This window comes from Sparus aurata, chromosome 4 (genome assembly GCF_900880675.1).
Source record: "Sparus aurata chromosome 4, fSpaAur1.1, whole genome shotgun sequence".
Lineage (NCBI taxonomy): Eukaryota > Metazoa > Chordata > Actinopteri > Spariformes > Sparidae > Sparus > Sparus aurata.
This window is the reverse complement of record NC_044190.1, coordinates 26514667-26528760: the sequence shown is the minus strand read 5'-3', so window position 1 is coordinate 26528760 and position 14094 is coordinate 26514667. Positions and strand designations below refer to the sequence as shown.

General features: G+C 38.4%; 1 protein-coding gene across 5 annotated transcripts in view; it reads right to left on the bottom strand.

Annotated features, from left to right (window-relative positions):
* Positions 1–4082: 4082 nt before the first annotated feature.
* nedd4a (NEDD4 E3 ubiquitin protein ligase a) overlaps positions 4083–14094 on the bottom strand; it is a 33350-nt gene continuing 23338 nt past the window's right edge. For all 5 annotated transcript variants that reach the window (XM_030414501.1, XM_030414503.1, XM_030414504.1 and 2 more), the window contains 19 exons: positions 13573–13734; positions 13309–13392; positions 12943–13062; positions 12562–12789; positions 12224–12301; positions 12021–12075; positions 11867–11925; positions 11083–11148; positions 10275–10504; positions 9938–10059; positions 9732–9802; positions 9533–9628; positions 9367–9440; positions 9228–9288; positions 9086–9145; positions 8884–8991; positions 8684–8780; positions 8403–8475; positions 4083–7243 (listed from right to left, as the gene is read on the bottom strand). In XM_030414501.1, the coding sequence (XP_030270361.1) occupies positions 7141–7243; positions 8403–8475; positions 8684–8780; positions 8884–8991; positions 9086–9145; positions 9228–9288; positions 9367–9440; positions 9533–9628; positions 9732–9802; positions 9938–10059; positions 10275–10504; positions 11083–11148; positions 11867–11925; positions 12021–12075; positions 12224–12301; positions 12562–12789; positions 12943–13062; positions 13309–13392; positions 13573–13734 (1947 nt within the window). In that variant the 3' untranslated portion in view covers positions 4083–7140. The remainder of the gene's footprint in view (positions 7244–8402; positions 8476–8683; positions 8781–8883; positions 8992–9085; positions 9146–9227; positions 9289–9366; positions 9441–9532; positions 9629–9731; positions 9803–9937; positions 10060–10274; positions 10505–11082; positions 11149–11866; positions 11926–12020; positions 12076–12223; positions 12302–12561; positions 12790–12942; positions 13063–13308; positions 13393–13572; positions 13735–14094) is intronic.

The following is a 14094-nucleotide window of genomic DNA, read 5'->3' as shown; positions in this document are numbered from 1 at the left end:
TTGATATATGAAAAGTGGGCATTATGTTGAAGGTATTCCAGCACTATGTCAGATTACTTCCTTAATAAGCTACCTTTGGATAGCATTCTTTGTGAAGCAATGTGCAATATTTCATAAGAATAATCCATATGAACGCAAAAAGTAATCAGAAATAGATGTCAGATAAACAAGAAAAAAATAGATGAGGGGATCCCACTGCTTGTGTTTAGTATGTGTATAAAAACAAATTTATTTGGGAATATGCACCCTGGACATTTTCATGAAAGGCCTTGATGAGATATGTAAATAAGGATTTTGAGGGGTGGTTTTTCCTTGCTCAGCTCGAGGTTCCAAAGACAAAAGAGTTTCATACATGGTACACACTGTTAAGGTAATTGTGATTTTGGTGCATATAGATAAAATTTTACTTGACTTGACAAGTTAAAGATTTGAGCCTCCTTTAAGTCACGAGGACATCTTTGTGAAACCTTTCCTGTAGAGAAAAGATGATCAAATCTTTGGACAGCATTACCAAGTTAGAGAGAGACTGGTAGGTATGTTGAATTCATGTAGTAATTATTTGGGAAGGATACCACATTGGCTCATTTCACAGTGACCAAACATCCTGTGATAACACGTTTATTCCATATTTTTTGACAAAAAAACACCTTTTCATCTGGAGAGCTAGGAGTTTGCACAATTACCTTGAAGACAACATGACAACCGCTGAGGAAGACCATGAGTTGAAATCTCCCGGGAAATCAAGTAAATGGAGTTTTGGTTAAGATGATTTTTGTTAATATACTGTTTCCAAAGTCAAGAATAACCTTTTGTGCTATTTCTTTCCTTATGTTGTTAGGGGGACACATTTCTTCCTTTATTCAAACATTCTACATCACAAGTAACTTCTTAAATAACATAGTTTCTTGTGTTGAACAGAATACTATCCTTCCACTCTTGTACATGCGATAGCCTTTAGATGCAGTTTAACAGACTTAATGCCCTTTGAGTCAATTGCAATTTTAAATCAGATTTTCTATGCTACAAAATCTGTCAAGTTTAAGTTGAATAGTGTTCCTGACCATCAACACCATTCATATTAACACTTTTGATTTGTATCAGTAACCTTGTTGTGTTTTCTATGTAGTGTGAACCTTACACCAAAACCCTGACTGATCCATGATGGATGTTTTTGCAAATGTTGTAACAATGGGAGTTCAACCCTCATACACCAGCAGTGTCATCTCACTTGCTCCACCAAGACCCTTTCACTTTTCCTTATCAATAAATTTGAGGCTGTATTGATGAGAGAGACCAGAGACCAACTGCACACCAAATGTTAATGGAAATTACTTTTCCCTCTTGTCCTTTAAAACTGGACCCAGCAATTAAGAGGAAGCATTGATAGGAGCAGGACAGCTGCTGTGTCAATGTTGATATTGATCCAATGTCCATCACTTATTGTGCAGAGAGATCAAACCCCCTTCATCCCACGGTCCTCGCCCCTCCCTGTGTGAACCTTTATTCAGATGCAGGACCGCAGCCCAGCTGTGATGTCCACTCAGTCAGAAAGAAGAAAAAACACTGAGAAGGAAAACTGCGTGTTTATAATTGCAACAAACGTGTAATTTCTCTATCGCTGTCCTTAACAATACAGGTTTATATCAAAAATAGATTTTATACTCTTGGGAAATACATTTTAAAAATATGGTTGATCCTTCACCTAAATGTTGTTTATTCTCTGAAAATAAATTAATCGGAAAGGCAATAAAAAAGGGGAAGAGTGTATTGTCATCATCACAAGTACTTTATTTCCTATTGGGGCGCCAGCTTTTTCCTGAATTTGAATCAAAAACAGAATCATTTTTTTTATTGGTAACTTGGTAACTATCGGTAACATATTTTAAATCAGTATGTTTCAAGCTTCCTTTCAAACTAATGTCAGATATTGTATGCATGAAGAAATGTGCAGACATGTTGATAGTGACTGGTTAAATTCAAATTCCAAGAATATTCCAAAGATATTATCCAATAATAAAAAAAAAATCCAATCTTCTCGAGAAAATATTGTTGATGTCACGTCTTCTGTCACACACACTTAAGCTGTTTGTTAATGTTTCTCTGTACAGTACTTGTACTGTATTACATAACCAGATACTTGTCCACAGCCTGAGTGCAGGTTGTGTGCTCCTCTCTTACATAACGTGAGAAAGTGAGAGCCCAGCCTCTATCATGGTCAGCGAGGCTCTCCCCAGGGTGTTCAATTAATCAAGAATTCAGTTTCGGCACCTGCCAATATGGCAGAGTTTGTGGGTGGAGTGATGGCCGGCCAGCATGTGCACTGCGGTCGAGCTCTGAGGCTGGATCAATGCAGTAAAAGTCATTATCAGGTTATGAATGTTGGTAAGGTTGTGGGTAGAGGGGACCTGCTGCCATTGGCTGAGGCCCCTGCCTTTCCTGCTCCCACACATGCCCATCCCCGCTGACCTCAGGAGTGTCCAAAAGGGCCGGCCTGAGTCCTGTGTGACCTTTCCACTGACCCCTGCGGAGAGAAGGGGGTTTTAGTGCCACAACAGGGGGGTTGTGGAGAAATTAGGAACGTAGCTGTTGAGCTGAGTCACACAAAAGGCTTCGACCACAGAGATGAGTCCTCTCCACTGCTCAACAGCTAACACCTAATATGAATGTTTATTCCATACTGCTGGTCAACAAACACACAGGAAAGTTGACATCTGTAGCTTCAGATAAAAACTTAGATTGTGCTTTTAGTTCTGTGGTGCAGTGAAATGTAGTTTGAATAAATAACTAAATAAAAACCCAATGCAGACTGACAACAGTTAGACATAAAAAAGCAGAAGTGAAAGACAAGAACAGATGCCTTTCTTGCTAAATAAGAAAAAGAAAAAATGTTGCTCCTCGCTGGCAAGTTTTAAAGTTAGGCGCTGCCCCTAAAGTTAGTCAAATGTGTTCTATCTCCCCCAGCTGGAACAGTTCAGTACTACAAACACTTACATCTATCCAACACACATAAGTATTATTAGACAATGACAATGTGCTGTTCAAAAGAGAAACCATACATGTCTGAAATGCAGCTGAAGTACTTAAAAGGATTTTCTGAAATAATGGAAGCAAGAAATCATAATCAGTTGTCAAAAATTAAATGTCAAATGGTGTGTATTTCATATAATCCTAAAAAAAAAAGAAAAGAAGTTGAAAAAGATTAAAAGAAACAACAGCAAACGTCTGCTCCAGAAGGTGGCCTCCAAACTCTTGGTTCAATCATCAAAATGACATTTTGGTGTTGAAAAATGAAATACTGCACCTAAATACTCCACAGTGGAGGCCAGGGCTGCCCAAAGTGCAGCCTGTGGGCCAAAGTTGGTCATTAAGTTCAGTCTGGCACCTCAAATGTTTCTAGCGAGACAAACAAACAAGAAAAACCCTAGACTAGAAAGCAGTGTGTTACATTTAATAAGTATTCACAACAACTATAATGTAGTTGTAAACAGATATGTAACTTCTCTGGGTGACACATATTTGTTTTATCAATATGACTGTATTTCACTCTCATCCACAGCGTTTACACTCCAGCTTTCACTTGAGAGTTATATGTGTCAACAAACTCATCTCTTTCCAATTACGATATGTTGTAAAATATATAGTTTAATTGTTTGACTCTGATGAAGATGCACATTGCGTCAAAACCTTAATAAAAGTTTGTGCTCTGAATCTGTGCATTCCAGTATACTACCAGTATAACATTTTGTGTAATAACCATTTATCGTGGTCATGGTTATTCTCAGTGCTATATATGGTAGGCAACTACATTTGTGTCAGATAAACCATTATTAAGTTTACATAATGTGTATACATGCTAAATAGGGGACTTGGAGTAAAGTGATGCTGAGAAATATGTGAAAAGTTAATCATTAATTATTAAAAGTTAAATTCAATGCATCACTGCCTAAGCAGTCTTGGGGTACAGTTCATCAAATCAATGGAGAAAATCTGTAATAAGAATAAAAAACAGAAGTGCACATTAAGAGCAATAAAGACGACAGCAGCTGAATATGTGAAGAGACAGACATGAAGACACTGCACAATTGTTTTTACATTTCTTTATTTTTCAAATATATTTAATTTGGTGTACTATAATCGAGTTTGGATTTAACAGCTACAGTTCATTCCCTCCCTTAAACTGTTGTATATATGTCACATGCATGTTGTTGTTGTTGTAATGCACTTATAGGTGTTATAATTAGATTCTATAATAACAAAATTTGATATATCAGAAATTAAGTGTTGCTCTATTCATTATTCTTCAGTAGACAACAATACATATATAACAGTACTTCCATTTAGAGATTAAAACATCAATAAACAATCAAAAGTCTACAATACATTACAAACGAAGGCCTCAGGACTTAATTCTTAAATAGAAGAGAAAGAAGAGAATGTGCTTATTTTCAGCAATGTTCACATGTAAACATTTATAATACATATGCACTTGAAGCATAGGATCAGATTCAAGCAGTCTGCAGGTGACAGATTGGCAAAGATTCAGACAGTTCAGAAGTAAGACTCATCGATATTAACAAAGTGCTTCACTTTATAAAAGCATAAGTATAAAATTGTGTTGTCAGAGACAAAAACCAGCCTATGATATCTTCCTTTACCTGTAAACATGGCAGGTAGTGTAAACACATGTTTTACCATTCAGAAAACGTTAATGGTACTGCTTGAGTGCAGTTGCTTTCCTACAAAGGGATTACAAGTGATGACTCTTCTTGAAAACAGACAATAATCTGTACACAACCAACAAAACAATCTTTAAAGCTGTACTCTTAAAAATAGAGCACTGTGCTGCAATTAGACACCCATGATGAGTAGAAGAAAACAAAATGATATCACTCATTGACAACAAAACATAATAATTCACATACCGTATGATAAGGCCAGTCTGTCAAATAATGTTTCTATAAGCTACTGGCCAGGACATATAACGTGTTAATACATTTATATATATTCATCTAAAACACGGTCAGTGTTGAACTTGAGTATGAGTGGCTATTGATCATAAATGACACACGGATGAGGATGAGGAGGTGCACCAATAACCAATTTGTCATTTTGAGTCACTTTTAACAGTTTTAATAAATGCGTCCTCCTTTTGTAGAAGGCAAATTTATATTTGTATGTACAGTATATTTGTGTATATAAGAACAATATCAGTATGTACAATAATAATGCATAGTATTTCAGCACAATCTAACACTGCATGAACTCACTTCTTTGGATATGTGGCCTACACAGACACAAACTACTGTATAATTAGTTTAGCCTGTTACTGGTCCTGGTGTTGATACATCACTACATAAATGATTAAATGACACATGCTTTAAGTAGTCACTCAAACTGCTTCAAATGCTTTTGAGGTGCATATATTTGGGATTTGCATCAGTGTTTGTAGTATGATGGAATGAAAAATGTTTAATTATGTATAGAATCTAAATGACAAGAAAATAGAACAAATCTTCACATCTGTTTTATTAAGTCTGAATTGCCTTTTTAAATCACTCAAGTTTTGCTTCGAACACATTGTTGCCCTCAGCTGGTGTTCTTGTTGGGGCAATGCCATTTTTAAAAGTGATTTGGGACTTTTAATATGTAACATTTCTGCATTGAAATGCCATAAATAGACATTTGTTATATGTATTCTGTTGAGTTGTTTATTTAAATGATCCAAAACTCAAGGTAATGCTGAGTTTCATTTAGTCACCAATCAATGGAGTCATATCCTTTACGCTGGCATTTCTACTAGGGAAACACCTGATGATATGTCAGAGAGTGAGGAAGGAAGTCAGTGAACTGTATTGTTTACTATTGTTTTTATTCATGGTTCCTACACCTTTGCAGTTGGATTTTTAAGCACTTTTAAAGCATTAAAAGGCCTATTATTAAGCTTTACATGAACCTTGGGATGTAAGTATCCTGTATCATAAATAGATATTTGGGATTTGTTGGGAGGCCCCTTAAAACTCAGTTTTGATAATTTTTTCTATCACTAGCTGTTACAGAAACAAAGTTACATAAAGCTGGCCCAGTTGCATTTATTTGAGTTTTTATTTCTTTATCTAAAAATTTAACTACTTAGTTGGGTAGCGGTTTTTCATGAAAGTAGTGCAGTTACAATTTCAAGTACTTTATCAAGATTCCAAGAACTCAAACCTTGTAAACACAAGATTAAAACTCAAGCATTTTCAAGGATTTCCAACACAAACCGTTTTATTTCAGTGGGGATTGAGCATGATCTCATTGGCATTTGCTGCACTTACTGATGCCAGCTGTGTCTGAAAGCTCAAATGTACAACCAAACAACCTAAGAAGATTACAGGTTGGTGTGGCATTTCCAAGATGGAGAGAACTTTGTGACAAACTGGGTCTACAGAAAGATGCTGATCTCTTATGTGTTCCACTGGACAGGGAAGGATAACATTTTCATTGGAAACTGTGTCTGTTTATAATTAAACAACACCTCTCATGAGCTCACCCTTCTTCACGACATCATTAGATCATCATTATCGTTTGTTATTGTGAGATTCCTAGTGAGGAAATAACATACTGTGCAATTAACTTTGGAGTTGAAGGGTACTGGACAGGATACACAAGTTGTAAGTTTGAATCTTTTCATATACCTGTCATAGTGGGCTTGACTACTCTGACCCATGGTTCCCTCTTTCCAGCACTTTCATGTTGTGAAAGGGCAAGTTAAAGAAATTCATACCATTCATAACATTTTCATAACATAACTAAACTAATTTACTACAACGCAAAGACCAAAATGTAGCAGGTACCTGATGTGAGAAAGTTTTTCTGAGGCAATTCAGCCCAAATAAAACAAATGGGGTTTTCTTTTGTTTTGTTACACAGTATACAGTTTAGAATTTTTGCTTTGTAAACTTTAAAACACATGCGGAGTGATTAAATACCTCCAGCACTCAAGATTTTATGTCCTTTTTCTGCTTTTGCCTCAACAGATTGAAGATTGTGTGACTGTCCTTCATCTGTCACACAGCTGGCAGGGTAAGACCTGAGTCTGACGCACAGCTCGTTTCTCTTTGACGACAGTAATGTCCGTTCAGGTCACTTACAGCGGGAGTGCTAATCCACCCCGTCGAAGCCTTGTGCATTCTCGATGGCGATGTTGAGTTTCTCCCTCAGCTCTTCAAAAGACTCATAAGGAGGCAGGTCCAGCCGATTGAAGCTTTAGGGGGTGAAAGTAAAGACAATCATCACATTAAAATAATGCAATTTGGTCATTCCCAATTCTTAGGAGACACTCCAGGTTTAATATTGCTCCCCAAAAAAGACTTTCCACAAATAGATTAACAAACAAATGTCTAAATTTGTTGCCACAGAGGCAGAAATTTTCTGGCTTTAAGTCCCTCACATGCGTCAAGCTCCACAAACCCTGAATCCTACACCTCTGATTGCGAACCGAACTGCAACTTTTGCAATCTTTGTGACTACAAAACTGGCTTTGACATGCAAATCTGTATAGTTCTCCCTTTTTACATGGATGTGTCTAAGGCCGTGTTAAGACTGCTATCCCAAATGAGTTTTCTGGCATATCCATATTGATTTTAGCAAGTCTAGCTGACCAAAAACCAAACAAAATGCGATTTTTGCAAATCGTATCCAAACCACACTTGTAGGTGGTTCACAATTCAATTCATATTTTTACAGAGCCATCTCAGTCCGGATGCTCATAAGTGTCTTTAGCTTAAAAATAGCGCTGACAATTGGGTGTTTAGATTTGATTTTAAAAGTAAAACTGCTCTGCCTGTTCCAAATGAATGTATTCAGCTCTCAAATAGCAGCGTGAGAGCTATGACTGTATGCAGCCACTAGAGGGCATTAACCCACTATGATCAATTATCATTTAGTTTTAGTCCTTCTTTATCATTTTCCATCACCGTGGCCACACAATAACTCAGTATAATCTAAGATGAGGAACTAAAGCACAATACACGCAGCTGTTTTCCAACTCACACAATTTTTTTTAAAGATTGTGTGTCTGATGTAGACTTTTGTCTCCGGAATACCTCTTAACTATTTTAGCTGCTGTTAGTTCTCTTTAAAATGGTCAACTTCAGAGACACTGGGGGTCTACACATTTTAGCCACATCACAGAAAAATTATCATATTAGTAAATGTTCCTCAGAGCTGTGACAAAAAGCCAAACTGAACTACAAACCTGACCACTTACCATCAACAAATCAGTATATATCATAGAGTAGAAAGCAATGTGAGCATCTAATTTAAGCAACCTCCTTAAGCCTTTTTAAAGTTAATCTAGAGTACATTGCTACACTTAACTGTGTTGAATATAAAAAAATAATAAATAATAGGGAGGTGCTCACCATGTGTGGGCTCTGGGGAGTTTATCACGTGTTCCCCACTGCTCGATGGTGAACAGCTGTGGTCCGTTAGACCCTGGAAAATAAATCCATCAAACATAAAATAAATACATACAACATGATTATAACCGGAATTCAATTCGAAGAAACAAATAGAAGAAAGTTAGTGTATACAGTGTATGATGCAGAGTTACACTGAGGCAGAGATCATTTGTATCAGTTGTACTGCGTGGATAAGAGTCCAGTAGTGTCATGAATCTGTAAAATGCAGCAAGTTATCTCACCATAGAGTTCAGCAAAGCCGTTCATCGGGACCCTTGATGTTCCCGTCACAAACTGCAAGAGCCGGATTCTCTTTTCTGCATCCATCAACAGCACCGTCTGCAACAACACAAAGAGACGCACCAATAAATAACTAATGCAAAGCTACTCTTAAAGGAAAAAAAAAAAATGTGTTGGCTCCAGGCATGGAAAGACTTCTTACTTTCCAAAACCACTGGATAACGATGTGGTTGGACACGTAGCCGTTCTTGTACTTGGTGTTCTCCCTCCAGTCATTCACATCCACATCTCCCAGACCACACATCAGGAGCTGTGGAGGACAAGAAGGCAGGTAGGCATATCGTTATTCATCTTATTAGAATGAATCTGGTTCATTTCACGTTTCGGACGGAATGAACACTCACCTCAAGCTCATTTTCATCAAAGATCTTGATCAGATCTTGTGGTATCAACTCAAAGAATCCCTAAAAACACAAAAGATGATATGACATGATATTTTAAACTGTTTAATGGTGATATATAAAAATGTATAAAATAAATCGTCACCTCTTTGAAGGCAGTCATCTGCTTCTGTACCCTGTTCACAAACCTCCACTGCATCACCAGACTGTCAAACACAGCAGCAGGTTAGCATCAAACCATAATTTATGTGAAGAGGATGAAAAGTTGATTCTTTATTGCTTACTGGATGTACTCCTTCTTTGTTTCATTAGTGACGACAATATCTGTGCCGCCCGGCGTCAGTTCATGCTGGTGAGTCTGAAAAAGTTGGATGGTTTCATGTAAATTACATAGAAAATCGTGTCACAGATTTAAGGCTGTTGAGGCAAATATCAAAATTATAATCAAACCTGTCCAAACAGGTCCTCGTCAATGGTGAACCTCAAATCCAGGTCTGTTGGGTCGTTCTCCAAAATCCACATCAAGGAGTTAAAATATTCGCTGTCCTGAAAAGACAACAAACAAATTTTAACACGTCACAGGTCTTCCAAATTGCCTGTAATGTGAAGTTCCTGATTCAAGGTGTTTACTCTATAAAGAGACACTCACAACAGACTCCATGTCCTGGAGAGTGATCGGCTTCTGCAGCATCATCTTGTAGAAAGGCCGAATGAAGAACGCTTTGAAGAGCACAAGCAATGTCTATTAAAATCCCTTGATCTCATTATTTTTAATTTCCTCACTGCTGTGGCTGCTACCTACACAACATTTATACAAACATTTTCACAAGTATCAGACAGACAGGTTGCACTCACCATCGAGCAGTTTGCCATGATAGACAGCCATGCCTGCCACCCGGCCAATGAACTTGAAGTAGGACAGGTGGTCCTCGTTACATAAACCTGAGTTGGGGTTAATCTGCAGCGTGTAGTTGTCCCTGGAAGACAAACACAAAATCAGCTCTCCTGCTGTGTGTATTTTTATGTTGATAAAAGTGGAACAATTCTGTGTTTATGTATTAATTTTGACCTGTGCTTGTATATTTGTTGATGCTAAGTCTGTGCAACACTAGACTGGTCTGGGTTACTATACTCATTTAAACACACCCTAATGATGTATAAGACAAATAAGAAGGTGTAAAAAGAGACTCACGTGGCAGAATATTCAAACAGTCCATAGTACGGGTTGAACATCTCCTTAGACATGAGAAAGAACCACTCCCTTGCCACACCACCATAATCCAGTCCTTTTTCTCCCTCAAACTCCACCCACAGTCGTGCCTTCAGCAAGTCAGCCCTCTTAACTGACAGGATGCGTCGGTATGAGTCCTCAAACACCGCATTTCTTCTCATCTTCATCTCAAAGCGGTTTGGGATGTCAGCCTGCAAAGAAATGTATTGAGCTCAATAAAATAAAGCTTGTGATTTTTCAGTGGTTAAAGGTCCCATGTTATGCTAATAGTGGATGTACACTAGAAAATATCTCATTTGACTTTCTGAGTGAACTCTCTGTATTAATGTGTGTCTCATTAAGGGTCACCTCTTAAAAAGCCCAGTCTCTTCTGATTGGTCAACTCTCACCAGCCTGAGCAGGCACCGCCCACATCAGCGCTTACAGTGTTTCTGTAACCACAGTCGGGCTGACGGTGTTGTTGAGGGTGGTGACTGTATAGCTGTGACATCATAGCCTTACAGGCGTCCTGATGGCTTGTTTGAAGGCACAGTTTCTGAATACAGGCTGTGTGCATTTTTTCACAGATGAACTGTTTTGATAATTTCACAGAATATATATTATATATAGAGCACTATGCTTTATATTAAAAAAGACATGAAAATCCCACTTTCTATCATTTGGGACCTTTAAACAAATAAAGAATATGTGAAATTGAGACAAAAAACTGATATCAGAGGTAAAGGTAACACTAGTCCTCATTGAAATACAGTTACAGTTAGACACTCACCGGTTTCTTGAGCTTCTTCCTGAAGTAGTCATACTTCTGTTTATAATCTCTGGAATAAGGCACTGCCTATAAGCAAAAGAGGACAGTAATCAGTGGCAACAAATCAATCCTAACCTTATGACCTACACTGTGGTCAATGATACATATCTATAGGAGACCTTTAAGCTATAAAAAGAGAACAGGATTTATTGTATGCTAATATCGAGTTACTGGGGATGCAAGATATGGATTTTTTCCTCATCTCTTGCCAATAATCGATAATTACATGATACTCATGGCCGATAACGATAAGATAATTGATATTTCACATGTTTTGTATTGAAAAGAAGTTCACATGGTTTATGCACACCTGAAGTTGAGAGAGGCTCAGATGTAGTGAGCGAAAACGTATTCCACAGCTCTCATAAGATCTACTAAAACTCGTACACTTTTTGCCTCCTCTCTAAACCCCTTTGAAACATGTGCTGCAAATTGCAAATGTGTCGACTTCTTCTGAAACTGTATGAACATATTTGATTGTCTTGTTTTCTCTGTGTTTATTTTTCAAACCAATTTTAAACGTGCAAAGAGCCACCTAGTGTATCAGAGTTTGTAAATTCTTTTCAAGTCAGTGAAAGCAGTTTGCTTTCTTATTAGTGGCTCTATTTATTGGCAAAAATTTTAGGGATACAGATGAACAGCCAACAATATACATTTCCCAATAAATATAATATAATTCAAAAATATATATCGTACTTCCCTCTATTTACTTAGAAATAAACGTTCTAATTCAGGTTATACTTACTGGTCCAGTTATAGCTGAGTTCTGTAATCTGGGGTCATCCCATTGTGTGGTCCTGGTGTCTATATAATATAACACATCAGAGGCCCTTCATCAGTATAGAAACATACTCATCATTTAGTCTGAGATGTATTTTAGTGAGGAATGTCATACGTACTGTGATCTATGTAGAATATCCTCCCATCAGTGTGGACTCGCTCCTCCCAACCAGGCTAGGAAGGAAACACATGTAATTAATAATTAATGCTTAAATAAGTTGACTTTTGACTCTTGAATACAGTAGGCAGCACTGTGAGCTCCAACACTGAAAATGTCTTTCAACTGATTTGCTACTGATCTTTTTGGAGCTGATGAACTTACTGGCAGAACACCAAGATCAGATGGGTCGAGTGAGGCTCTTCTCCTCTGCTGCACAGGAATCTTTAGTCTCGGATCTTCCTGTTCACAGATAAACAAACACAGCGTGTTTCAGTCAAAGAGGATTGCATACCCAGGGGATACTATTTCTAAACAGACTTTGCATCAGGACACAAGTAAGAAAAAGTCTGCTAAGCAATTCAAACTCATTCTTGTTGTGTAAATAAAATACTAGCTTTCTTGGTGCGTGCGCCTAGTGGCCATTAATGGAAATGCATCTCTAAGTGGGTGGCCACCACTTATAATTGAAGGAAAAAGCACAAAGTATGTTGCCTTCTCACCCAGGTAGTAGTCTTTGTGTTGTGGTCGATGAAAAATGGTCTTCCACTGGGAGCACTGCGAACCTCCCAACCAGCTGGCAGGAAGCCAGATTCATATGTGGGCTCGGGGCTTGGGGTGTGCTGGGGAGACTCTTCGCTGGGGGCAGGCGGTTGGGATGGAGGGGGGCTCTGGGGTGATCCTGCACCACCCTGTGCTGCTGCTGGTGCTGTAGGTACATCGGAAGTTCTCTGTCAAACAAACATGGAGACAAAAACTAGTGTTAAACAAATGACAAATGACTAGACTTGATGTCCATATTGCATGTCAGTACATACACATATATATACACACGTTTAGTACATTTGCCCACCCCATTGATAATAAGAAAGCCTAGTTTGTACCTGAACGAGGGGTTTTGTCCATGAAGTGGTTCGACTGTTGTGGTTGACGTAGTAGCGTCTTCCTTTATTGTCTCGCTTCTCCTCCCAGCCTGGAGGAAGCCCAGTTGAGGTTGGAAGCAGCTATTGAATGACATAAAAAATTAATAAAATGATCAATACTGAAACCTCGAGCTCCCTGTGAAACACAACACCAACAAAGACATTTATCTCACTCTAACCATTTCCTAACAGCATAGGAAGTGAGAGAAGCCACGCTGATTAAAGAAAATACCTGCGAATCACTCACACAGCAAAACTCTGATGCAAGACAGGTTTGGTAAAAGGTATGAAGGGAGGAGTGATTTCAACAGGGTGTGAAATACTTACCACAGGATTAACGGGATGTTCCTCTCCTGTTGAAGACCGGGTACTTCCTCTGAGACTGGAATGGCGTGAATTACTAGCATGATCCTGCATCAGAGGGAAAGGATGACAATTACAACGATGATCATCTGGCTATTTATGTGTTTTCTACTGTACTTTCCTCCTCTCTCTCATTGGAAGCCTGTGGTTCATATAAATCTCATTATGTGTCTCTCTACCTTTGACTTACGGTAACTACAACCTTATGCTGCACAGAAAATGACTCACTGTCTGGGAGGTGTTCAGCTCACTGGATGAGGCCCATGAAATGTTAACATTTCTCAGATCGTCGCAGAATGAGTTAAATTCGGGCACAGGCGTTCTGGGTGTAGTGACCTGGTTATTGCTGTGGTTCAAAGTGGCCTCGTCCTCTGTAATGACCTCCCAGCTCTAGAAGATAAGACATTAGAGACACTTTAAGGACACACAGTGGGTTAGCTCTGCCAAATTACTCAGTTTAAATATACAGTGCAGGCCACTGAGAGTTCTGTTTCAAAAACCTAAACGATAGTTTGTTTGGAGGAAATGAAAGTGTTTATGCAAAAGCCCTCAGAGGAAACGCCTGAACTGCACTGCTACAGCAACATCTGGCTTCAACATGGGCTATCAGGACCCATTCACCTTAAAAGCATTGTTAAAAACTCTGTTGTGGACAGGCTGTGTGATATTCTTAAACCTGTAAACCTTTCTTTTGCCACTTGGGGAAGTAGAAACAAGCTGTGAACACATCACAGTCATATCATCACATTT